This window comes from Oncorhynchus tshawytscha, linkage group LG02 (assembly GCF_018296145.1).
Source record: "Oncorhynchus tshawytscha isolate Ot180627B linkage group LG02, Otsh_v2.0, whole genome shotgun sequence".
Lineage (NCBI taxonomy): Eukaryota > Metazoa > Chordata > Actinopteri > Salmoniformes > Salmonidae > Oncorhynchus > Oncorhynchus tshawytscha.
Genome location: NC_056430.1, coordinates 58,133,069 through 58,157,643, shown reverse-complemented (window position 1 = coordinate 58,157,643; position 24,575 = coordinate 58,133,069). Strand labels below are relative to the sequence as shown.

The 24,575-nt window shown below is 43.3% G+C and overlaps 1 protein-coding gene across 1 annotated transcript; it reads left to right on the top strand.

The window, feature by feature from the left end:
- Positions 1-404: 404 nt before the first annotated feature.
- On the top strand, positions 405-23,812 carry cfap58 (cilia and flagella associated protein 58). Its single transcript, XM_024443860.2, has 18 exons — positions 405-588; positions 1,612-1,893; positions 2,145-2,293; positions 3,516-3,672; positions 4,170-4,364; positions 4,587-4,724; positions 5,523-5,682; positions 10,079-10,161; positions 10,521-10,712; positions 12,139-12,300; positions 12,398-12,544; positions 15,804-15,944; positions 16,464-16,687; positions 18,510-18,621; positions 18,803-18,907; positions 19,723-19,842; positions 20,100-20,233; positions 23,528-23,812. The coding sequence occupies exons 1-18, from the start codon at positions 583-585 to the stop codon at positions 23,646-23,648; spliced, it is 2,628 nt and encodes an 875-aa protein (XP_024299628.1). The 5' UTR covers positions 405-582; the 3' UTR covers positions 23,649-23,812.
- The last annotated feature ends 763 nt before the right edge of the window (positions 23,813-24,575 follow it).

The following is a 24,575-nucleotide window of genomic DNA, read 5'->3' as shown; positions in this document are numbered from 1 at the left end:
TTGAAATTGGTGCATATTGTGTTTTTTAGTTCAGTATATGTGCATTGACCGTGCTGTAGGATGCGTACACCGTAGCCTTGTTATTACAAGCTCGGTTCAGAATTGGGAAAATAAGACCTGAGCAATAATGTACACTTTTTTTCCCTTCATGAAGAGTCCAATCTGAGGTCTGTAACTTTGAATGCTCGAATGTCCGCGAATATTGAATATCAAATAAACGTTTTACCACGGTAAAAAAAAACGTACATATTTCTAAGCTACAATGAGTGCTTGTTCATAATTTTTTTTAAACGGATGAAAGTGAAAAGTGAAGTTAGTTGAAACGTATTAAAGTAATTTTGTCCCAGGGCAGGCTCAAGTCATCATCTTCATGCCACACCCGCGCGAACCCAGAGAACGGGCAGTCGTTGCCTGGTAACGGGACGCGTTTCCTTGGAGTGTATGAATGAACAACATGCAGAGAGCTAGCTTAGCTACTGGAGCTAGCCAGCTGTATCTGTCCTAACAAATGAGTCGCAGACATTTGGAAATAACAATCTTGTGTATTATAACTAAGCGCTTTTGACTAACGGGACAGGAAACATGGAGGTAAGTGGTGCTGGTTTTTATAGCTAGCTAGATAGCTAACGCTACGTTTTTTTATGCCAAAACAAAAGCAACAGTGCAACAGGTGCTAAATTACTGTACGTTAGCTAACTTTGTCTTCCGCTGGGTAGTATTCATTAGTGGACACCGCAGAAAAACGTTTAGCAAAGGATAACAAACACAAGGCTTTCTTGTTGGAAAACTTCAGTCCGTTTTCTGGCGTCTAGTTGGTGACGAGTGAATAATCACCTACTGTATCGTGACTGTCTGTACACTGTGTGTGAAGAAAGCTCTCAATCCGATTCAAACTCCATTCACCAGCGGCAGCTCTGCAAGCGTTCGGCCTAATTCAAAATACTTTTGTTGATCGCCAAATATGAAGTTTCGTGGAGCAACTATATTCATTTAAGGCCGGTATTCACTTCAAAAAAAGGTCTACATAAAAAATTGACAAGCAATGCCTTTTCAGCACCTCCAATGACAGTACATACCGGTCATAACGAGTAAATTAAGATAATTGCTCAGCGAAACTCCATATGTGGTGATTAACGACAAACGTATTTTGACATTAAAACGCATACAGATCTGGTGAATGGGAGTTTGAATCAGCTTTCTGGGCGAGAGGTCTCTAACGCACAGATAGATAGATAGATAGATACTGGTTCGGGATTGCAGTATGTTAACGTTGCAGAACTGTCAAGATTTCTTCGTTAACTTTATTTTTCGTCCAATAATTTGTATTCATGTCACTGCATTTCTATAGTAGGCTTATAGTAACTAGTGACAGTTAAGAATCAATATATCTTTATTGTCACAATCAGGTCATGTGTTGTATAGTCAGGGCAAAAAAACAAGATCAACTGCAACAGATACACATAAGATGAATAGGAAACATATCAGTTACAGTAGTTTTTGCAGGAGTGAAACCATACAGAGAACATAATGTGTCAATTTCAGTGCCTTGCAATTAGCTTACTCTCTCAGATTTGACAAGTGCTTGATTGCAGTTTGTGTGTCCTTTCCCAGGATAAAGGTCAAAAGCCAGAAGCAGATGAGAACAGTTTTGAATCACTGGAGAAGGAGTTCCAGGAGGTTCTCGATGAGCTGGTGGGAGACAAGAGCCTGGACAAATTCCGGGTTGAATATGAGAAACTGACCAATGCCCTGAAGAAGTCCCACGAGAGCGAGAAGAGACTGATGACAAAATGCAGGGAGCTGAATGCAGAGATAGTGTCCAATTCAGTAAAAGTTGCTACTGCACTGAAGTTGTCCCAGGAAGATCAAACAACTATAACTTCTCTGAAGAAGGTAGGCATTTTATGGTGAAAACATGAGTAGCTGCAGAGATGTGTAATAGGCCTACAGCCTAAGGTTAGGATGAAGGTTGTCATTAGTGTTGTTGCCAATAAGCTCTTGTAGGCTATTATGGAGTAAAATATTCACACTTCATTTTGAGCAGAATAGAGCAGTGTTTTAGAGTTGTGGTTTGTTTCAACATGTCCCAGATTTGTCATAGTAATATGGCCATACTGTACAATTTAACACTTTTTTTCTTTTAGGAAATAGAAAAGGCTTGGAAAATGGTTGATGCAGCCCACGATAAAGAGCTCAGAGCAAAAGAGACAATTCAAACATTGAAACATGAAATTTCAAATCTAACAAAACTTGTTGAACAAGGTGCTGGCTTGTCCGTGGGTCAAGAACATGGGTGAGTTGAGTTGTGCACACTCACACTGTAAATTGTCCACTTCCTTTGAATTAACCAATTCACTAGAGATTATTGTCATACCTGAAGGCCTACATACAATGCTTAATTTGAGCCGAATCCTGCCGGAACAAGATCCCGCAGTTTTGGACTGCTTCGTTTTGGCACCTATTTGCCTGCATCCGGTACCTCATGGCATGACAAAACATTTCCTCTATTTGCAATGTAAAAATAAAAATATCCTAGTTAGGCTATATCAAGTTGCCTCAAAGTTAATTCTCCTGCCCCCTAAAAAACGTTATGGAAAAGCTTAGATTTTCAGCCTGCACTTATTCTGAGAATTGATTTGTGTTGGGCTGGGTCCTGGTTTAAGATTGTACAACATTGTAGCCTGTGTTTTGGGACCAACCCTTGTCCATTGCTGTGGTGAGTTAGAGAAGCATGCACCTGTATCTCTCACAGAACTACATTGAGATTCTATTTTTGTGATCTCTCTGCTCTGATAGACATGTGTCTGTAACTCTCCATCTCGCCAGCATTGCACTTCATCATAAAAATATAAATAGGCCCTATTATAAGTATTGTAATTGAAATACAAGTTCAGTATAATGACTCTAGGGGGACAACACTATTTTACAAATTATCTTGAGAGATAATGGCACGAGCGCATCGGCCATTACTGGTGAGTGCACATCCACTAGCCTATCTTCATCATTGACTGGCTCAGTCTTTTATATTGATCTCAGTTTGTCAATGTCAGAGTAGCCTGTCATATCGGTAATTTCTGTGGTCCAAAAAAAAGTTATGTAAAATGATGTAGAATTGCATGAAATGCGCTTATAAAAGGAAATTTTTGTGTGCAAGAAACGCTTCTGCTCTAGGCTACTCTATGCCACGATGCAAATATGGCATAGAGTGGATGTGCTTCTATGGATGTGCAGGATTCTCTATTTACACTCTACCCGTAGAGAACAGACTACTCTGGAGAATATAGTGCTCGTTTGATAAAGGTCAATCAAAGCTGAATCAATATCTGCAAGATCACATAATGCCAAATATAATAGCATAGTATAAAGTTACTGTAAGACAAAAAACACAATATTTCCAGGGTGACGGGAAGGGGCGGTTACCTACGGATCCTCAGCCTACAAATTAAGCACTGCCTACATCTCTAGATAACAATAACATTAGAGGAGTTTCAACTGAAATCTAATTTGTTTTTCAGTGTAAATGATCTGCTGAAAATCAAAGAGGAACTAACCAAGGAAAGAGATGAACTGCTTACGGAAGTGGTGACACTGAGAAAGAATCTAACAAAGGCCACCTCCAGTCAACAAGAGATGGAGGTTCAAAAAGAAAAGGCGATGGAAACCATATCTCAGGTAATGCAGAAACTCAACATCACCATTTACATTTACAGGTGTTTATTGTTAATCAACTTAATGACAGCATATTGAAGAAGTACATAACCCTAAAAACGTGTTCTTGGTTGAAAGGAGAACAACTCAATAGGATTTTTAAATGTAGTATTACATCTTAAACATCACCATTTAAAAAAAAATGTATGTGGTGCATTTGCTTTACCTTCACTTAACTGGCAGGTAAGGCATTAGTTATTAGGTAGGTATTATGGCCATACACTTGGTAGTTGTCTGGATCCTGACTCTGTAATTGTTGATAATTTCAGTCCTCATTCCCATTCAGTTGCAAATAAACCAGTAGGCTTTATTTGCTGTACAGTGTGTCCACAAGTCTTGGCACATCCAGCCCTAAATTAACTGGGGCCTTATTATATAGTGAGTCCACTCCAGTGCCTGCTTTCTGTCAAAATACTTGCTAGTAACAACATTGTTTTTATCCTATATTCTGTCCAACATAGCTCCAGCAAGACATTCAGGTCCGTCAGAACGAGTGCTCGCGGGAGACACGGCGGAAGGAGAAGCTGGAGAAGGAAGTGAAACAGCTGCACACAGACCTGGACACCAAGCAGTCGGACATTAAAGTGCTGAACCTGCAGAGCCAGCGCAGCAAAGAGGAGCAGCAGAGGATGGAGCAGCAGCTGCGGGAGCAGAAGGTGAGGCCGTGACCAGGGGTGATATCCCACCGGCCCTTCCCTGTCCACCGGTCCTCTCCCTTCCCCTCCATCCTCCAATCTTTTCACAGATGGGCTGGCGAGGGAACACCAACTTGAGAGATGGTGCCAGTCGTACACACATGGAATACAACTTTTACATGTATGCTTTAGGGGGATTAGATTTAATGTGTGATTTGATTTGTGCCGTTTGTCCCCTCGCAGATTCTCAATGAGCGGGCCACAAAGGAGCTGGAGCAACTGCAAGTGAGAAACACCAAACTCCAGCAGGAGAATGAACAGAATGCCCTGAGTTTGGAGCAGCTCTCCCTCGACACACAGCAAAGGGCATCTGACCTTAAGGTAAAGCTCACAAACACCCAGTGTATGTGTGTGTGTGTGTGTGTTGTGTGTGTGTGTGTGTGTGTGTGTGTGTGTGTGTGTTGTGTGTGTGTGAGAAGCTCCACATATGACAGAAACCAATAGAGAGCCCTCACAAAGTGCTGCCTACTGTTGATCGAAACATCATTCCAGTAAAACCTTATATTAATCATGGGACCCCATGGTTGTTTTTTGGCTGTTTTTCACACACCATTGCAAGGCAGCACATATGGGCCCATATTCACAAAGTGTGGCAAAGTAGGAGTGTAAGGATCGATGCTGGAGACGAGAAGCAGGTACAAGGGAGTAAACATTTAATGAAACACGGACATGAAACAGAACAGGCGCAGCGTCTGGACAGGGGCAAAAATAACGACATCAATGCTGACACAGGGAACAAACTGAGGAGCAGACAGATATCGAGGGGGTAATCAACAAAGCAATGGAGTCCAGGTGAGACCAATATTGCATAATGATGGTGACAGGTGTGCGTAATGAAGGGCAGCCTGGCGCTCGAGAGGGGGAGCGGGAGCAAGCGTGACAGTACTCCCCCTCTAGGGGCGGCACCAGGCGTACCACCTGGGGGAGCTTGACGGACCAGCCGCGGCATGGGCGCTGGACAAGCTGGCTGAGGCGTGGGAGACAATGAAAATTGGACAGGAGCCCTAATGTCAGCAACACAATAAATACCTATTCTCTCTCTCTGACCCCCCACCCCCTCTCTCTTTCGCTCGCTCTTCTCATCTCTCTTCCTCCCTCCTTTTGTTCCCACCTCCTCAGATGAAGGAGGAGGAGGTGAATCAGATGCGTCAGGAGATTGCCAAACTAACAAAGATGAGAGAGGCCACTCAGCGGAAGTTCCGACAGACGGAGGATCAGAAGTTGGAAGTGGAGCAGCAGAGGGACATGCTGAAAAACCAGATCACTGGCCTGGAGAGAGGCAAGGATACACACACACTATGCACACTCACAAGACAATAAATACACACTATATACACACTCACACAACACCATACATGCACACATATACACACACCTTTACACTCATCATATGCTGCTGCTACTCTGTTCTTTAGTTTATTGTTATCTATCCTGCCTAGTCACTTACTCTGCCTTCATGTGCATATCTACCTCAAATACCTCATACCCCTGCACATTGATCTGGTACTGGTACTTCCTGTATATAGCTCCATTCTTGTGTATTTTATTCCTCTTGTGTTACTATTTTATATTTTTTATTTATTCTGCATCTTTGGGAAGGGCTCGTAAGCAAGCTTTTCACGTTAAAGTCTACACCTGTTATATTCGGCAAGTGACAAATAACATTTTATTTGATTTCAACATGCACACACACGCAGAACTAAACCAACACGGATATACACGCCCACACAAATGCATGCCGGGATGCATTTGTAGCCGCCATCCCTGAATGATGGCACTGACAGAGATGGTCGCCTTGCTTGGCGTTCTTAGAAAACTATGCAGTATTTTGTTTTTTTTATGTATTATTTCTTACACTGTTACCCCAGGAAATCTTAAGTCTTATTACATATGGCCGGGACTATTGGATATAAGAACTATTGGATATAAGAGCAACGTCAACTTACCAGCATTACGACCAGGAATACGACTTTCCTGAAGCGGATCCTCTGTTTGGACCACCACCCAGGACAATGGATCGGATCCCAGTAGGCAACCCAAAACAACGGCACCGCAGAAGGGGCAGACGGAGCGGTCTTCTGGTCAGGCTCCGTAGATGGGCACATCCTACACCGCTTCCGAGTATACCACTCGCCAATGTCCAGTCTCTTGACAACAAGGTAGACGAAATTCAAGCAAGGGTTGCCTTCCAGAGAGACATCAGAGATTGTAACATTATCTGTTTCACGGAAACATGGCTCACTCGGGATACCTTATCAGAGTCAGTACAGCCACCCGGTTTCTTCACGCATCGCGCCGACAGAAACAAACATCTCTCTGGTAAGAAGAAGGGCGGGGGTGTATGCTTTATGATTAACGAGTCGTGGTGTGATCACAACAACATACAGGAACTCAAGTCCTTTTGTTCAGCTGACCTAGAATTCCTTACAATCAAATGCCGACCGCATTATCTACCAAGAGAATTATCTTTGATTATAATCACAGCCGTGTATATCCCCCCCAAGCAGACACCTCAACGGCCCTGAAAGAACCTCATTGGACTCTATGTAAACTGGAAACCACATATCCTGAGGCTGCATTTATTGTAGCTGGGGATTTTAACAAGACTAATCTGAAAACAAGGCTCCCTAAATTTTTATCAGCATATCGAATGCGCGACCTGGGCTGGAAAAATTCTGGATCATTGCTGCTCTAACTTCCACGATGCATACAAAGCCCTCCAATCTGACCACAACTCCATTTTGTTGCTCCCAGCCTATAGACAAGAAACGCCCGTGCTCAGGTCTGTTCAATGCTGGTCGACCAATCTGATTCCACGATTGTGGACTGGGATATGTTCTGGATAGCCTTAGACAACAACATTGATGTATATGCTGATTCAGTGAGCAAGTTTATTAACAAGTGCATCGGTGATGTTGTACCCACAGTGACTATTAAAACCTTCCCCAACCCGAAACCATGGTTTGATGGCAGCATTTGCACAAAACTGAAAGCGCGAACTGCTTTTAATCATGGCAAGGCAACCGGAAACATGACCGAATACAAACAGTGTAGCTATTCCCTTCGCAAGGCAGTCAAACAAGCTTTTAATTGTGGCAAGGCGACCGGAAACATGACCAAATACAATGTAGCTATTCCCTCCGCAAGGCAATCAAACAAGCTAAGTGTCAGTATAGAGACAAAGTAGAGTCGCAATTCAACGGCTCAGACACGAGACGTATGTGGCAGGGTCTACAGTCAATCATGGATTACAAAAAGAAAACCAGCCCCGTCGCGGACACCGACGTCTTGCTCCCAGACAAACTAAACTAATTCTTTGCTCGCTTTGAGGACAATACAGTGCCACTGACAAGGCCCGCTACCAAAACCTGCGGGCTCTCCTTCACTGCAGCCAACGTGAGTAAAACATTTAAACGTGTTAACCCTCGCAAGGCTGCCGGCCCATACGGCATCCCTGGCCGCGTCCTCAGAACATGCGCAGACCAGCTGGCTGGTGTGTTTATGGACATATTCAATTGATCCCTATCCCAGTCTGCTGTTTCCACATGCTTCAAGAGGGCCACCATTGTTTCTGTTCCCAAGAAAGCTAAGGTAACTGAGCTAAACAACTATTGCGCCGTAGCACTCACTTCCGTCATCATGAAGTGCTTTGAGAGACTAGTCAAGGATCATATCACCTCCACCCTACCTGACACCCTAGACCCACTCCAATTTGCTTACCTCCCAAATAGGTCCACAGACGACGCAATCACAATCACACTGCCCTAACCCATCTGGACACGAGGCATACCTATGTAGCTGTTTATCGATTATAGCTCAGCATTTAACACCATAGTACCCTCCAAACTCGTCATTAAGCTCGAGACCCTGGGTCTCGACCCCGCCCTGTGCAACTGGGTCCTGGACTTTCTGATGGGCCGCCCCCAGGTGGTGAGGGTAGGAAACATCTCCACCCCGCTGATCCTCAACACTGGGGCCCCACAAGGGTGCGTTCTCAGACCTCTCCTGTTCTCCCTGTTCACCCATGACTGCGTGGCCATGCACGCCTCCAACTCAATCATCAAGTTTGCAGACGACACTACAGTGGTAGGCTTGATTACCAACAACGACGAGACGGCCTACAGGGAGGAGGTGAGGGCCCTCAGAGTGTGGTGTCAGGAAAATAACCTCACACTCAACGTCAACAAAACAAAGGAGATGATTGTTGACTTCAGGAAACAGCAGAGGGAGCACCCCCCTATCCACATCGACAGGACAGTAGTGGAGAAGGTGGAAAGTTTAAGTTCCTCGGCGTACACATCATGGACAAACTGAAATGGTCCACCCACACAGACAGAGTGGTGAAGAAGGCGCAACAGGAGAAGGCGCAACCTCAGGAGGCTGAAGAAATTTGGCTTGTCACCAAAAACACTCACAAACCTTTAGAGATGCACAATAGAGAGCATTCTGTCGGGCTGTATCACCGCCTGGTACGGCAACTGCGCCGCCCACAACCGCAAGGCTCTCCAGAGGGTAGTGAGGTCTGCACAACGCATCACCGGGGGCAAACTACCTGCCCTCCAGGACACCTACACCACCCGATGTCACAGGAAGGCCAAAAAGATCATCAAGGACAACAACCACCTGAGCCACTGACCTGTTCACCCCACTATCATCCAGAAGGCGAGGTCAATACAGGTGCATCAAAGCTGGGACCAAGAGACTGAACAACAGCTTCTATCTAAAGGCCATCAGACTGTTAAACAGCCATCACTAACATTGAGTGGCTGGTGCCAACATACTGACTCAAATCTCTAGCCACTTTAATAATTAAAAAATAGATGTAATAAATGTATCACTAGTCACTTTAAACAATGCCACTTTATATAATGTTTACATACCCTACATTACTCATCTCATATGTATATACTGTACTCTATACCGTCTACTGCATCTTGCTTTTGCCATTCGGCCATCGCTCATCCATATATTTATATGTACATTTCCTTATTCATTCCTTTACACTTGTGTGTATAAGGTAGTTGTTGTGAAATTTTTAGATTAGTTGTTAGATATTACTGCACGGTCGGAACTAGAAGCACAAGCATTTCGCTACACTCGCATTAACATCTGCTAACCATGTGTATGTGACCAATAACATTTGATTTGGAGACACACAAATATCTGGGTTGACACTTCAACACTCCTCTGCTCTGTCAAAAGCACTTTTTACTTTTTACCCCTTTTTCTCCCCAATTTCGTGATATCCAATTGGTTGTTACAGTTTTGCCCCATCCCTGCAACTCGCATACGGACTCGGAGAGGCGAAGGTCGAGAGTCTTGCGTCCTCTGAAACATGACCCCGCCAAGCCACACTGCTTCTTGACACACTGCCCGCTTAATCCGGAAGCCACCCGGTCACGGCCTGCTGCGACATATCCCGGGATTGAACCCGGATCTGTAGTGACGCTTCTAGCACTGCAAGGCAGTTCCTTAGACCGCTGCTCCACTCGGGAGGCCAAATGCACTCTTTTTGACAGGAAGATGACATTTTTTCTTACCTTTTAGTAACTCTGAAAATATTAAATGTAGTGGTTACGTTGTGGTGGGGTTTGTGTGCAAGGTACATCAATTATCTATACAGAATTTCTGTCATTCTCTCTCACTCAAAAACATGAACCATGTGTTGTGAACAGAAATGGAGTCCTCCAAAAAACAGATGGAGATTGACAAGAAAGGCATTGACGAACTGGTGCGGGAAAGAGACATCCTGAACAAGGTATGTAGAGAATAATATAATTTAGCAGACACTTCTATTTGAAGCAACTTGCAGAACTGTCAACATTGACAGTGACAAACATCCCGTGTGTACCCCATGCAGAAATCAAACCGACAACCCTGGCATTGCCAGCACCTACTACTACATGACATTATGTACATAGCCTATCATGTTGAAGGTCTTGTTTAGCATGATTTGTTTAATTAGACACATCTTAATGTGACAAATGTGCACCAAGCACACTCTCATCTGCTCATAACCCATTGTTAAAGTGTGTCTGTGTTCGTTTGTGCATGTACATTTGTGTGTGTGTGTTTGTTTTGTGCGTGTTTGCATGCACGTGTGTGTGTACATTGTAGAACATGATCAAGGCAGCTAATGCCACGGAGAAGCAGCTGAATGTAGTGAAGCTCCATGAGCAGTCCAAGAAGAACCTGGACCAGGAGATCATGAACTACCGCGACGAGGCCCAGAAGCAGCGCAAGATCATCTACCAGCTAGAGAAGGAGCGTGACCGCTATATCAACGAGGCCAGCGACCTCACACACAAGGTGCACTAAGATAGCTCAGGGATGAGTGGAGAGACCAGGGGCCTCATTTATAAACGCTGCATACGTACAAAATATTATATTTTGCGTGCAAAACATAACATGCACCCGTTTTCAGTGCATTTATAAAAACTGAACTTGCCTGGAGAATGTGCTTACCTCCACGCAAAGTTCAGACCATCCAAAGCACAACTTCTTGCTACTTATAGTAATTATTGCATTGCAAGCAGGCAAGTAAGTACTTTGTGCAAATGAGGAATGGTTAGGTTGACACGCTGTTCATAAAACAACAACAGAAAAACATCATGACAAAACAAATGCAGCTTTTTGTCGTTACTAAGAAGAGCGAACATCTATTTACTTTATATTTGCAATCTAATTGATAAATAGGAATTATTGAACCTTTATTTAGGCAGGGTAGTTCCATTGAGACCAAGGACTCTTTTACAAGGATGCCCTGCATGACAAGACCAAGCAGTTAAAAGCCGTTTTACTTAAATCTGTGGTGACAAAAGGAGTTTCAAGATTTAGCCATCCCTTTGACTGGATATGGTATCTTGTACATCTATTAGTAACGACAAAGACAGTACAGTATGAAGATAGGCAGAAACTGCTTTTCCAATAGAAATCCCCAAAGATGAAAACATTGTGGTAACACTTCCAAAATATTTGATAAAATGTGCCATTGCTTGTTTTTGGTGAAACTGTTCTGGCTTAATTTCAGTATACCTCCAAATTATACAGAAAATAGGGTGTTATTAATCACAATAAAAGGTGAAAGTTTTCCAGGCGAATAAATAATGCTCATTCACATGCACACAGTTTTAGGACGGGGCTGATTTTATAGTGAGAAACATGCGTATGTATGGTGTACGCCAAGTTTATGAATCTCAAATGTTTTTTATAAGTAATGGGTTTTCAGAAATTGGTTACGTAGATATTTAGTGTGAGGATTACACAATGCTTATCAATGAGGTGCCCAGAGTGCTGGCAGGTCTTATTCGTTGTGATCTAAAGGGCATAGCTGATCCTAAATCCACGTTGGATACATAACAGCCCCAGGGATTTAGGCTCAGTTACATACTGTACCAGTAATGTAGCACTAGCATTAATGTTGATGAAGCAGAGAAAATGGGAGAGAACTCCATTTGAACATTGCAGTTGATCAATTAGGATTTCAACACAGAAGACGAGATAATGTGATATGCGACGTGTGTTGCAACAGACTAAACATCTTTACATGTGGAGAAAATTTGAACATTACAGTTTATCATTTAGGACTACAACAAACCGGTATTGTGTCTAGGTTGTCTTTTATAAACACCTCGCTTTCAGCTTCTGGTTACGTAAGCCCAAGTCTTATATTAAGTCCCAAACTAAACCCCCTCTTGGGATGATTCTTTGTTCTCGCTGTTCTTTTCTTCCACAGGTGCTCCAACACATGGAGGACATTAAAATGAGGGAGATGCAGATCTTTGAGTACAAGAAGAAGATTGCAGAGGCAGAGACCAAGCTCAAACAGCAGCAGAACCTCTATGAGGCGGTCCGATCTGATCGGAACCTCTACAGCAAGAACCTCATCGAAGCCCAGGTTGGATTTACATAGGAGTAGTCAGTCGTGTGGACAGGAAGGCGGGTGATTGTCCGGTCTGTCGACTCACTCATTCACTCTCCGTCCTCTCTTTCAGGATGAGATTACAGAGATGAAGAGGAAACTGAAGATCATGAACCATCAGATTGACCAGCTAAGGGAGGAGATCAACAGCAAAGAGTCTGCCCTGGTCAAGGAGCACCTGGAGTTCCAGCGAGTGGAGAAAGAGAAGGAGGCTCTGAAGGTAATTTACTATGCCGTGCTCACTGTATGAGTGGCTGAAGTAACTACTGTGCAAATGTACTTTTTAGTCTGGGAACCCATTGGTGTAACTAGTCATGAGAGAAAGGAGGGTTGTAATTGAGCGTTTTGTTTTACTCAAATATTAACACCAACCTCAAATCAAATCAAATTTTATTTGTCACATACACATGGTTAGCAGATGTTAATGCGAGTGTAGCGAAATGCTTGTGCTTCTAGTTCCGACAATGCAGTAATAACCAACAAGTAATCTAACTAACAATTCCAAAACTACTGTCTTATACACACAAGTGTAGGGGGATAAAGAATATGTACATAAAGATATATGAATGAGTGATGGTACAGAGCGGCATAGGCAAGATACAGTAGATGGTATCGAGTACAGTATATACATATGAGATGAGTATGTAAACAAAGTGGCATAGTTAAAGTGGCTAGTGATACATGTATTACATAAAGATGCTGTAGATGATATAGAGTACAGTATATACGTATACATATGAGATGAATAATGTAGGGTATGTAAACATTATATTAGGTAGCATTGTTTAAAGTGGCTAGTGATATATTTTACATCATTTCCCATCAATTCCCATTATTAAAGTGGCTGGAGTTGAGTCAGTGTGTTGGCAGCAGCCACTCAATGTTAGTGGTGGCTGTTTAACAGTCTGATGGCCTTGAGATAGAAGCTGTTTTTCAGTCTCTCGGTCCCAGCTTTGATGCACCTGTACTGACCTCGCCTTCTGGATGATAGCGGGTTGAACAGGCAGTGGCTGGGTGGTTGTTGTCCTTGATGATCTTTATGGCCTTCCTGTAACATCGGGTGGTGTAGGTGTCCTGGAGGGCAGGTAGTTTGCCCCCGGTTTGCAGACCTCACTACCCTCTGGAGAGTGATCCGTAACAGGTGGTGATACAGCCCGCCAGGATGCTCTCGATTGTGCATCTGTAGAAGTTTGAGTGCTTTTGGTGACAAGCCGAATTTCTTCAGCCTCCTGAGGTTGAAGAGGCGCTGCTGCGCCTTCTTCACGATGCTGTCTGTGTGGGTGGACCAATTCAGTTTGTCTGTGATGTGTATGCCGAGGAACTTAAAACTTGCTACCCTCTCCACTACTCTTCCATCGATGTGGATAGGGGGGTGTTCCCTCTGCTGTTTCCTGAAATCCACAATCATCTCCTTAGTTTTGTTGACGTTGAGTGTGAGGTCATTTTCCTGACACCACACTCCGAGGGCCCTCACCTCTTCCCTGTAGGCCGTCTCGTCGTTGTTGGTAATCAAGCCTACCACTGTTGTGTCGTCCGCAAACTTGATCAGAACGCACACTTGTGGGGCCCCAGTGTTGAGGATCAGCGGGGTGGAGATGTTGTTGCCTACCCTCACCACCTGGGTGCGGCCCGTCAGGAAGTCAAGTACCCAGTTGCACAGGGCGGGGTCGAGACCCAGGGTCTCGAGCTTGATGACGAGCTTGGAGGGTACTATGGTGTTGAATGCCGAGTTGTAGTCGATGAACAGCATTCTCACATAGGTATTCCTCTTGTCCAGATGGGTTAGGGCAGTGTGCAGTGTGGTTGAGATTGCATCGTCTGTGGACCTATTTGGGCGGTAAGCAAATTGGAGTGGGTCTAGGGTGTCAGGTAGGGTGGAGGTCCTTGACAAGTCTCTCAAAGCACTTCATGATGACGGAAGTGAGTGCTACGGTAGTCGTTTAGCTCAGTTATCTTAGCTTTCTTGGGAACAGGAACAATGGTGGCCCTCTTGATGCATGTGGGAACAGCAGACTGGGATAGGGATTGATTGAATATGTCCGTAAACACACCAGCCAGCTGGTCTGCGCATGCTCTGAGGGCGCGGCTGGGGATGCCGTCTGGGCCTGCAGCCTTGCGAGGGTTAACACGTTTAAAGGTTTTACTCACCTCGGCTGCAGTGAAGGAGAGGCCGCATGTTTTGGTTGCAGGCCGTGTCAGTGGCACTGTATTGTCCTCAAAGCGGGCAAAAAAGTTATTTAGTCTGCCTGGGAGCAAGACATCCTGGTCCGTGACGGGGCTGGTTTTCTTTTTGTAATCCGTGATTGACCGTAGACCCTGCCACATACCTCTTGTGTCTGAGCCGTTGAATTGAGATTCTACTTTGTCTCTATACTGATGCTTAGCTTGTTTGAATGCCTTGCGGAGCGAATAGCTACACTGTTTGTATTCGGTCATGTTTCCGGTCACCTTGCCCTGATTAAAAGCAGTGGTTCGCGCTTTCAGTTTCAGGCGAATGCTGCCATCAATCCACGGTTTCTGGTTTGGGAATGTTTTAATCGTTGCTATGGGAACGACATCTTCAACGCGTTCTAATGAACTCGCACACCGAATCAGCGTATTCATCAATGTTGTTGTCTGACGCAATACGAAACATATCCCAGTCCACGTGATGGAAGCAGTCTTGGAGTGTGGAATCAGATTGGTCGGACCAGCGTTGGACAGACCTCAGCGTGGGAGCTTCTTGTTTTAGTTTCTGTCTGTAGGCAGGGATCAACAAAATGGAGTCGTGGTCAGCTTTTCCGAAAGGAGGGCGGGGCAGGGCCTTATATGCGTCGCGGAAGTTAGAATAGCAATGATCCAAGGTTTTGCCAGCCCTGGTTGCGCAATCGATATGCTGATACAATTTAGGGAGTCTTTTTTTCAGATTAGCCTTGTTAAAATCCCCAGCTACAATGAATGCAGTCTCAGGATGTGTGGATTCCAGTTTGCAAAGAGTCAAATAAAGTTCGTTCAGAGCCATCAATGTGTCTGCTTGGGGGGGAATATATACGGCTGTGATTATAATCGAAGAGAATTCCCTTGGTAGATAATGCGGTCGACATTTGATTGTGAGGAATTCTAAATCAGGTGAACAGAAGGACTTGAGTTCCTGTATATTGTTGTGGCCACACCACGTCTCGTTAGCCATAAGGCATACGCCCCCGCCCCTCTTCTTACCAGAAAGATGTTTTGTTTCTGTCGGCGCGATGCGTGGAGAAACCAGCTGGCTGCACCTGCTTTAACTCTTTCAATCACACCAGGATGACACCCTCACCACCAGGGTGACACCCATCCTGCCTTCTTGAAGAAAATGCTGCATTCCAAATGGCACCTAATTCCCTTTTGTAGTGCACAACTTTTGACCAAGGCCCAAAGTGTTTTCTTTTTCTTTACCCCTCATTTACCTCATTTTCAAATTCAAATTTTAAGTATAGGCCGTCTTTCCATTCCTCCCATAGGCCGAGCTCCAGAAAATGAAGCAGCAGGCTCAGGAGACTAAGCAGTTTATCGACAACCAGGAGGCCGAGGAGAGAAAGCTGCTCAAGATCATATCCGACGCTGATGCTGAGCGGCTCAGACAGAAGAAAGAATTGGATCAGGTAAGGGACAGAGAGAGGGGTGGAAAGGTGGCTGCCTGCTTTCATTGAGAACTCACTGCCCATTCAAAGAGACAAATAGTACTGTCATAGCGATAAAATAGTGCTGATTTGAATAAAGGGGCAGGCCCTTCCCATAGAGGCCTGGGATGGAGAGAGATGTTTTCATCAGCCAGCAGATCTGTCATGCCTTTGTGGTCTCGCATCACATGGGTCAAAAAACATTGTGTTGATGTGGCTGCAGAATGTGACAGAGCTGCAGCTTTTCATTTCTTCCTAATGAGGTTTGTCTTTGAATGTATGAGACCAAGTAAAACATTCTATAAATGTGACTTTCTAGGAAATAGCAGGTCATTTAGCAGGTCATCTACCAGTATCCATTTAGATGGAAAATAATCAAACACGTTATCACAAAGGGCCAATATCACAAATATGTTTTATTTCTAAATGTATTTCTACAGTCTTTGATCAAAGTAACCTGGGGTTTTTGTTGTTTGCTCTTTTGCCATCACCGTCTTGTAGGTGATCAGCGAGCGAGATATCCTGGGCACTCAGCTGGTACGACGAAATGATGAGCTGGCCCTACTCTACGAGAAGATCAAGATCCAGCAGTCCATGCTGAACAAGGGAGAGATCCAGTACAACCAGAGGGTGGAGGACATTCGCCTCCTCAAGATGGAGATCAAGAAACTCAGACGGGAGAAGGGCATCCTGGCCAAGACTGTGGCTAATGTGGAAGACTTAAGGTGAGATTGAAAGGGGAAGAGGGAGAGGGAGTAAGAGAAAGACAGAGGTAGAGAGTGAGAGAGTGCAAGACAGCAAGAAAGTGTATTATATTTCTAACCTACTAAGCGGGGTCAACTCCTTGCACATCTACATAGCCAATGCATCTACGTTGCTAGGCAGGAACTAACTTGGTTCCTCTCAAATGGTATAGTCATGGCCTTGCCTGATGCTAGAACCTTTGTAGGCGTGGAAGTGAATATGTGTGAGATAGGACTGTAGTAGGATGGTTGTTGGGGTGGGCCCCTCTGGCCCCCCTCCAAGAGGTTTCTTCTCACTTCTTCTGTTGACTTGGACCTCAAGTCGAATGCCTCGCTCCTCCCTGGTTCCGCAGCTGGCCTGCTTTATCAAAGACTAACTGTTGCCCTTCGCCTCCCTCATTAACTTTCCATACACGTTCCTTATACACCTTTCAATGACACAGAACATCCTTTTACGGCTAGGGGTTCCGCTACCGGAACATTTCAACAACGTCTGGTGAAATGGCAGAGGGCGAAATTCCCAAAGAATTATTTGAAATATTTAACTTTCATACATTCACAAGTCCAATACACCAAATTAAAGCTTAACTTCTTGTTAATCTAGCCACCATATCAGATTTCAAAAAGGCTTTAGGGTGAAAGCAAACCATGCAATTATCTGAGGACAGCACCCCATCAAACAAACACATGACAATCATAATTCAACCCGCAAAACTCAGAAATAACGATATAATTCATGTTGGCACTCCAATATGTCCCATAAACATCATAAATTGTCCTTTTGTTCGATAAATTCCGTCGTTATATCTCCAAAATGTCAATTCCCACAAAGTGGAGCGAGCTTTTAGGTCGTGCGCCCCAACCACAACAGTACACTAGACTCGACTCTTGTTCTGAACAGCAATACTTCTTCATTACTCAAAAGAAAACATCAACCAATTTCTAAAGACTGTTGACATCCAGTGGAAGCGATAGCAACTGCAAGCAAGTGCCTTAGAAATCTAGATCCGCATAGAAAACCCATTGAAAACACTGTCACACATTGGTGCGGCTGGCTTCCGGGTTGGATGCGCGCTGTGTTAAGAAGCAGTACGGCTGGCTGGGTTGTGTATCGGAGGACGCATGACTTTCAACCTTTGTCTCTCCCGAGCCCGTACGGGAGTTGTAGCGATGAGACAAGATAGTAGCTACTACAACAATTGGATACCACGAAATTGGGGAGAAAACGGGGTAAAATTAAAAAAAGAAAAAAGAAAACACTGTCACCTAAAAAAAAAAATGTATCTGGGTTTCGCCTGCCAAATAAGTTCTGTTATACTCACAGACATTATTTTGACAGTTTTAGAAACGTTAGTGTTTTCTAACCAAATCTACCAATTATATGCATATCCTAGCTTCTGGGCCTGAGTAGCAGGCAGTTTACTTTGGGCACGCTTTTCATCCAAAATTCCGAATGCTGCCCCCTATCCTAAAAAAGATAAACAGTTATCATACATGTTATGTAATCAATAACTTATTATATAGTGACAGGAATAAGTATATTTCAAATTAGAACCCAACACCATTCGAAGAGCACAGCACACTAAACTCCTAATCAATGTCTGTAATTTATGCAAAATTCTTAATAACTTTTCTTTTCACATTATTTCACTATTTAAATGGTTTTTTTACATCCTTAATGATTAATGAAAATAGTGGAATTGAAGTCTGTTTTCAATCTATGCCCCACTTGAATTTGTTGTCATACAATATGTGATGAGGAAATGCCATGACATTTGATGCCCTTTTTTGGGTTTTGTGACAGACGTGAGGTTTACCACATGCAGAAGGAGCTGCTCAAAGAGAGGACAAGGTGCAGAGCCTTGGAGGAGGAGCTGGAGAATCCTATGAATGTACATCGTTGGAGAAGGCTGGAGGTGTGTGTGTGTGATTGTGTGTGTGTGTGTGTGTGCATATTTTGTGAGTGCTTGGGCTCAAAAACATTTAGACCTGTTTCAGTACATTAACTTCTTAATGCTTCGGCCTAGCTTCTGTGAGACATAGCCAGAGAACCTATTTAGGGTTATACATTAATGCCTCTTATTTGACTTTCTTCAGGCCAGCGACCCAAGCACCTATGAGTTGATCCAGAAGATTCACTCTTTACAGAGGCGTCTGATAACCAAGAGCGAGGAGGTGGTGGAGAAAGAGCTTTTATTACAGGTAAACTCCAGATAAATCTGTCTTATCCTGTTGGCTATCCTGTTGGCTACCCAAACACTAAACACCTACTACCATACCCCGTTCAAAGGCACTTAAACCTTTGTCTTGCCCATTCACCTTCTGAATGGCACACATGCACAATCCATATTTCAATTGTTTCGAGGCTTAAAAATCCTTCTTTAAAACCCTTTCCTGGAGTCAAATGACCTAGTGACCTTATTTTTCATAGTTTCTAAATTAATAAACTTTTTTTTTTTTACGCTGAAAATCTGGTGTTTCTATGTCAAACAGTTTTGATATATTTCAGTCCTCTGTGATATATAAAGTGTAATATTAGAAAGCAAACTAAAAATGAAGTACATTTCAACTCTATATGTGACATGGTATACAGGTGTCTTATTTTTTGTAAGGCCATAAACACCATGTTTATGGCTCACCATGTGTGTGAGGTGTATACTTTTGTTTCAAAGTAGATTTCTTTAAGACTGCCAAGAGGCACTGATTTAGCCCACTGCAATAAAATGTTAACCTGTCTCCTCTCCTTCATCTACACTGATTGAAGTGGATTTAAGTGGCATCAATAAGGGATCATAGTTTTCAGCTGGATTCACCTGGTCACTCTATGTCATGGAAAGAGCAGGTGTTCTTAATTTTTATATACTCGGTGTAGATACAGTATGCAAATATGTAAATAATGGGTGGGTCGAGAGCTGGTAAGGAGGCGCCCAGTGGGATGTGTGCACGTTTTTAAAGAGCCCATCCCTGACTGAATGTTTGGCTGCCTAACGTCCCCTCTCTTCCACTTAAATGCTCAGGAGAAGGAGAAGCTGTACGTGGAGCTGAAGCACATTCTGTCCCGGCAGCCTGGACCGGAGGCAGCCGAGCAGCTTCAAATCTACCAGCAGACACTGAGGCAGAAGACAAAACAGCTCAAGGTCCTCTGTGCCTTTCATCTTCTTTTTGTACATCCCTCATCTGTCTGTCTGCCTCTCTCTCTCACTCTACTTCCAAGCAGCTCTGACCACTGGCAGAGAAATGGCCACTTCAGATACAGCAGGACCATGCACAGGCTTGCGAGCCAAGCTCACAGGCCCAGAGTAACTTTTTCCCTGCTATGTCATTTTCAGTTTAGTCCTATGCTGCTGCTTGAAGTTGATTTATTTTAGATGTCCTTTTAATCCCCCACATCCAGGCTTTGTCATCAGAGCTGAACATGTATGAGTCCCAGACACAGGAGTACAAGTATGAGATTGAGAGACTGGCCCATGAGCTGCAGAACATCAAGAAGAAGTACCTCAATCAGAAACGCAAAGAACAGCAGTGCAGGTAAAGATTATCCTGGTATAGTACTTACCAACCACGTGAATCACACTTGAGCTCATTCTGGGGTTTCTGATCTAAACTGATTGAACTGTTCAAGTAGGGCTGGGCGATATATCAAATTCATTTGAGTGTATATGTTTGTGTGATATTCCAAATGCCTGTATCGCAAGAATCAAGGTTTTGTTATTTTTCTTTTTTATGATTGTTTATGTCCGCTTGTTCTCATGTTGTATTTTTGGTCTCATCTCCTTCACTCCTCTGTGCTGTGTGCACCTTCCCATTTACACCAGAGATCTGTATATAATGACGAGTTGCACATCTCCGCCCTAACAATGGGAGTCGTTGTCACAAAGGCCGGAAGGCAGGTGACTAGCTTAGGTCCAAAATAAGCCCATAGAAACACATTGGCCTTATTTTGGACAGATTTTAGCGAGAGTGGAACCTCTCGCTTTGCCTCTTCCTCTATGGTTTACACACACACCAAGCCCCTCTCCCCATGCCACTCACGCCAATAAAGTTCAGAGATCACATCTTCTCTGACAAGTGGTTTCAACTCGCTATTTGTATTTGAGGTTTGGTCCAACAGAATCGGTCATCTGGACACCAAAACACATTTAGACATTATTTTACTATAATAGAGAAGTTAACTTTTTGAACAATATCCTTTTTATGTTTCAACTACTCAAATTGCGCACAGAGCAGACACTACTAAAACAGGAGTATCAATGAACATTGATTTGCGAAAATTAATACTCAGTTTGTCGCAGGACATTAGGGTACCGCTTGCAGCATTTTAACCAAATACTGTTATACTAGCTGGCTAGTCTGTGTTTTATAAACGTGCAATAAGCATAAAACACAATTATACAGTTGAAGTCGGAAGTTTACATACAGTCGTGGCCAAAAGTTTTGAGAATGACACAAATATTAATTTTCACAGTCTGCTGCCTCAGTTTGTTTGATGGTCAATTTGCATATACTCCAGAATGTTATGAAGATTGATCAGATGAATTGCAATTAATTGCAAAGTCCCTATTGCCATGCAAATGAACTGAATTCAAAAAACATTTCCACTGCATTTCAGCACTTGCCACAAAAGGACCAGCTGACATCATGTCAGTGATTCTCTCATTAACACAGGTGTGAGTGTTGACGAGGACAAGGCTGGAGATCACTCTGTCATGCTGATTGAGTTCGAATAACAGACTGGAAGCTTTAAAAGGAGGGTGGTGCTTGGAATCACTGTTCTTCCTCTGTCAACCATGGTTAGCTGCAAGGAAACACGTGCTGTCATCATTGCTTTGCACAAAAAGCGCTTCACAGGCAAGGATATTGCTGCCAGTAAGATTGCATGTAAATCAACCATTTATCAGATCATCAAGAACTTCAAGGAGAGCGGTTCAATTGTTGTGAAGAAGGCTTCAGGGCGCCCAAGAAAGCTTCTGATAGGCTAATTGACATCATTTGAGTCAATTGGAGGTGGACCTGTGGATGTATTTCAAGGCCTATCTTCAAACCTAGTGCCTCTTTGCTTGACATCATGGGAAAATAAAAAGAAATCAGCCAAGACCTCAGAAAAATAATTGTTGACCTCCACAAGTCTGGTTCATCCTTGGGAGCAATTTCCAAATGCCTGAAGGTATCACGTTCATCTGTACAAACAATAGTGCACAAGTATAAACACCATGGGACCACGCAGCCGTCATACTGCTCATGAAGGAGACGCCTTCTGTCTCCTAGAGATGAACGTACTTTGGTGCAAAAAATGCAAATCAATCCCAGAATAACAGCAAATGACCCTGTGAAGATGCTGGAGGAAATGGGTACAAAGTATCTATATCCACAGTAAAATGAGTCCAATGTCGACATAACCTGAAAGGCCGCTCAACAAGGAAGAAGCTACTACTCCAAAACCGCCATAATAAACCCAGACTACGGTTTGCAACTGCACATGCGGACAAAGATCGTACTTTTTGGTCCTCTGGTCTGATGAAATAAAAATAGAACTGTTTAGCCATGATAACCATCGTTATGTTTGGAGGAAGAAGGGGGAGGCTTGCAAGCCGAAGAACACCATCCCAACCTTGAAGCACAGGGGTGGCAACATCATGTTGTGGGGGTGCTTTGCTGCAGGTGGGACTGGTGCACTTCACAAAATAGATGGCATCATGAAGTAGGAAAGTTGTGGATATATTGAAGCAACATCTCAAGACATCAGTCAGGAAGTTAAAGCTTGGTCGCAAATGGGTATTCCAAATGGACAATGAACCCAAGCATACTTCCAAAGTTGTGGCAAAATGGCTTAAGGACAACAAAGTCAAGCTTTTGGAGTGGCCATCACAAAGCCCTGACCTCAATCTCATAGAAAAATGGTGGGTAGAACTGAAAAAGCGTGTGAGAGCAAAGATGCCTACAAACCTGACTCAGTTACACCAGCTCTGTCAGGAGGAATGGGCCAAAATTCACCCAACTTATTGTGGGAAGCTTGTGGAAGGCTACCTGAAACATTTGACCTAAGGTAACCAATTTAAAGGTGATGCTACCAAATACATATTGAGTGTATGTAAACTTCTGACCCACTGGGAATTTGATGAAAGAAATAAAAGCTTAAATAAATCATTCTCTCTACTATTATTCTGACATTTCACATTCTTAAGAAACAAGTGGTGATCCTAACTGACCTAAAACAGGGAATTTTTATTAGGATTAATTGTCAGGAATTGTGAGAAACTGAGTTTAAATGTATTTGTCTAAGGTGTATGTAAACTTCCGACTTCAACTGTATAATTTATGGTACAGTATGTCTGAAGCCATCACTGATCACCCACCTCACATTGAAGGTCACCATCAGTTAGGATCACGCATTCAAACACACTCACTTCATTTTCGCAACCCTTGTGTGATACGGCCTAAAAATCATATCTACATTAAAAAAATAAAAAATAATGGGCAATTCTGTGTTTTGTGGTTGAAAAACAAGTTTTAATGACCCCAACCTAAGTGTATGTAAACTTCCGACTTCAACTGTATTTAGTATAGTTTTATCTGGAAAAACTTTTTAAATATTTTACAATTTTTATTTTTCTGAAATTCACTGAGGAGGATGGTCCTCCCCTTCCTCCTCTGAGGAGACTCAACTGCTCAAATCAAAAAAGCTGGGAAGACGACCAGAGAATCAATTAGCTAGAGCTTAGGGCGACCTTACCGTGTGTGTGTGTGTGTTGACGGAGCAACTCTTAAATGCGTCTGCATGTGTCTGTGTGACAGATTTCCTGGAACTCTCTTGTGTGTCCGCAGGGAGAAAGAGAGGAGCCTGGCCCAGGTGGGACAGTCGGTGATCCTGCCCCAGCGCAGCGATGGTCCATGCTTCACCGGTGGAGGCTTCAGTCTTAAACAGCCTGGCAAAATCACCACCTAGAGGGAGAGACAAGAAGTTCCCTCCAGCCTTGACACACTGCCTCTTATTACCACTTATAGGACACTCATCTTTGTCGATACTGTTTTTAAGAGCTCTTATAAAGGAAAAATCAATATTACCAGAGTTGGGCTGTGATTTTATTAAATAAAATCGTACTTCACGTATCAGTCTGGCCTTTCTCCAATATTTGTTTGAAGTTAGAAAATGGCCAGTCCAATCAGCGTTCTCTCAGATAGAAATGTGTGGGTTTAGGATAACCTCGGAAACCCTGAACTAAAATATTGTGTAATTGCGTCAGATGCTCCATTAGGTTCTGGAGAAAGGTGAATGAGAAAATTATACTAACGAGACTAGTGAAATCTCCACCCTGCTAAATGGAAACTCTCAGCCAAAGCCCTCAACCACTTCTGAAAACTTTCTGTTTGAAATCATTGCTTGAAATCCCCATCCCCACTTTAAGCACCACCATCACACAATCGTAATATGTCCAAATAACCAGTGATGTAAAACCAAAGCACAGGAAATACTGCACTTTAGTCGTCACATCAGTCTTTTGACAGACGATACCATTTATGTTACATAGTCTGTCCACGAGAGATTAGGTTTAGGACAACAACTCACACAGCCAAATACTGCACTTTTAAATATTGGTTAAAGGTGCTCTTATCGCAGACAAATTAGTTTTTAATAATGCCCCTCATTACAAGCGTGGGCTCTTAGGCTGATACTGTATGTGAAGTGTACAGAAAGGTGAGTAGCTAAACTTATTTATCACAATTTGGAAGTGTTTGCACCCTCTGTAGCCATTATGGTTCTGATCCTGCTGGTTATCAAAGTTTGAATGTATTTTTGTGTGCTCCATCCTGTTGTGGTTATCAGTCTGCCAAGCATGCACACCATGAACTGATTAACAATCTGGCCTTAATG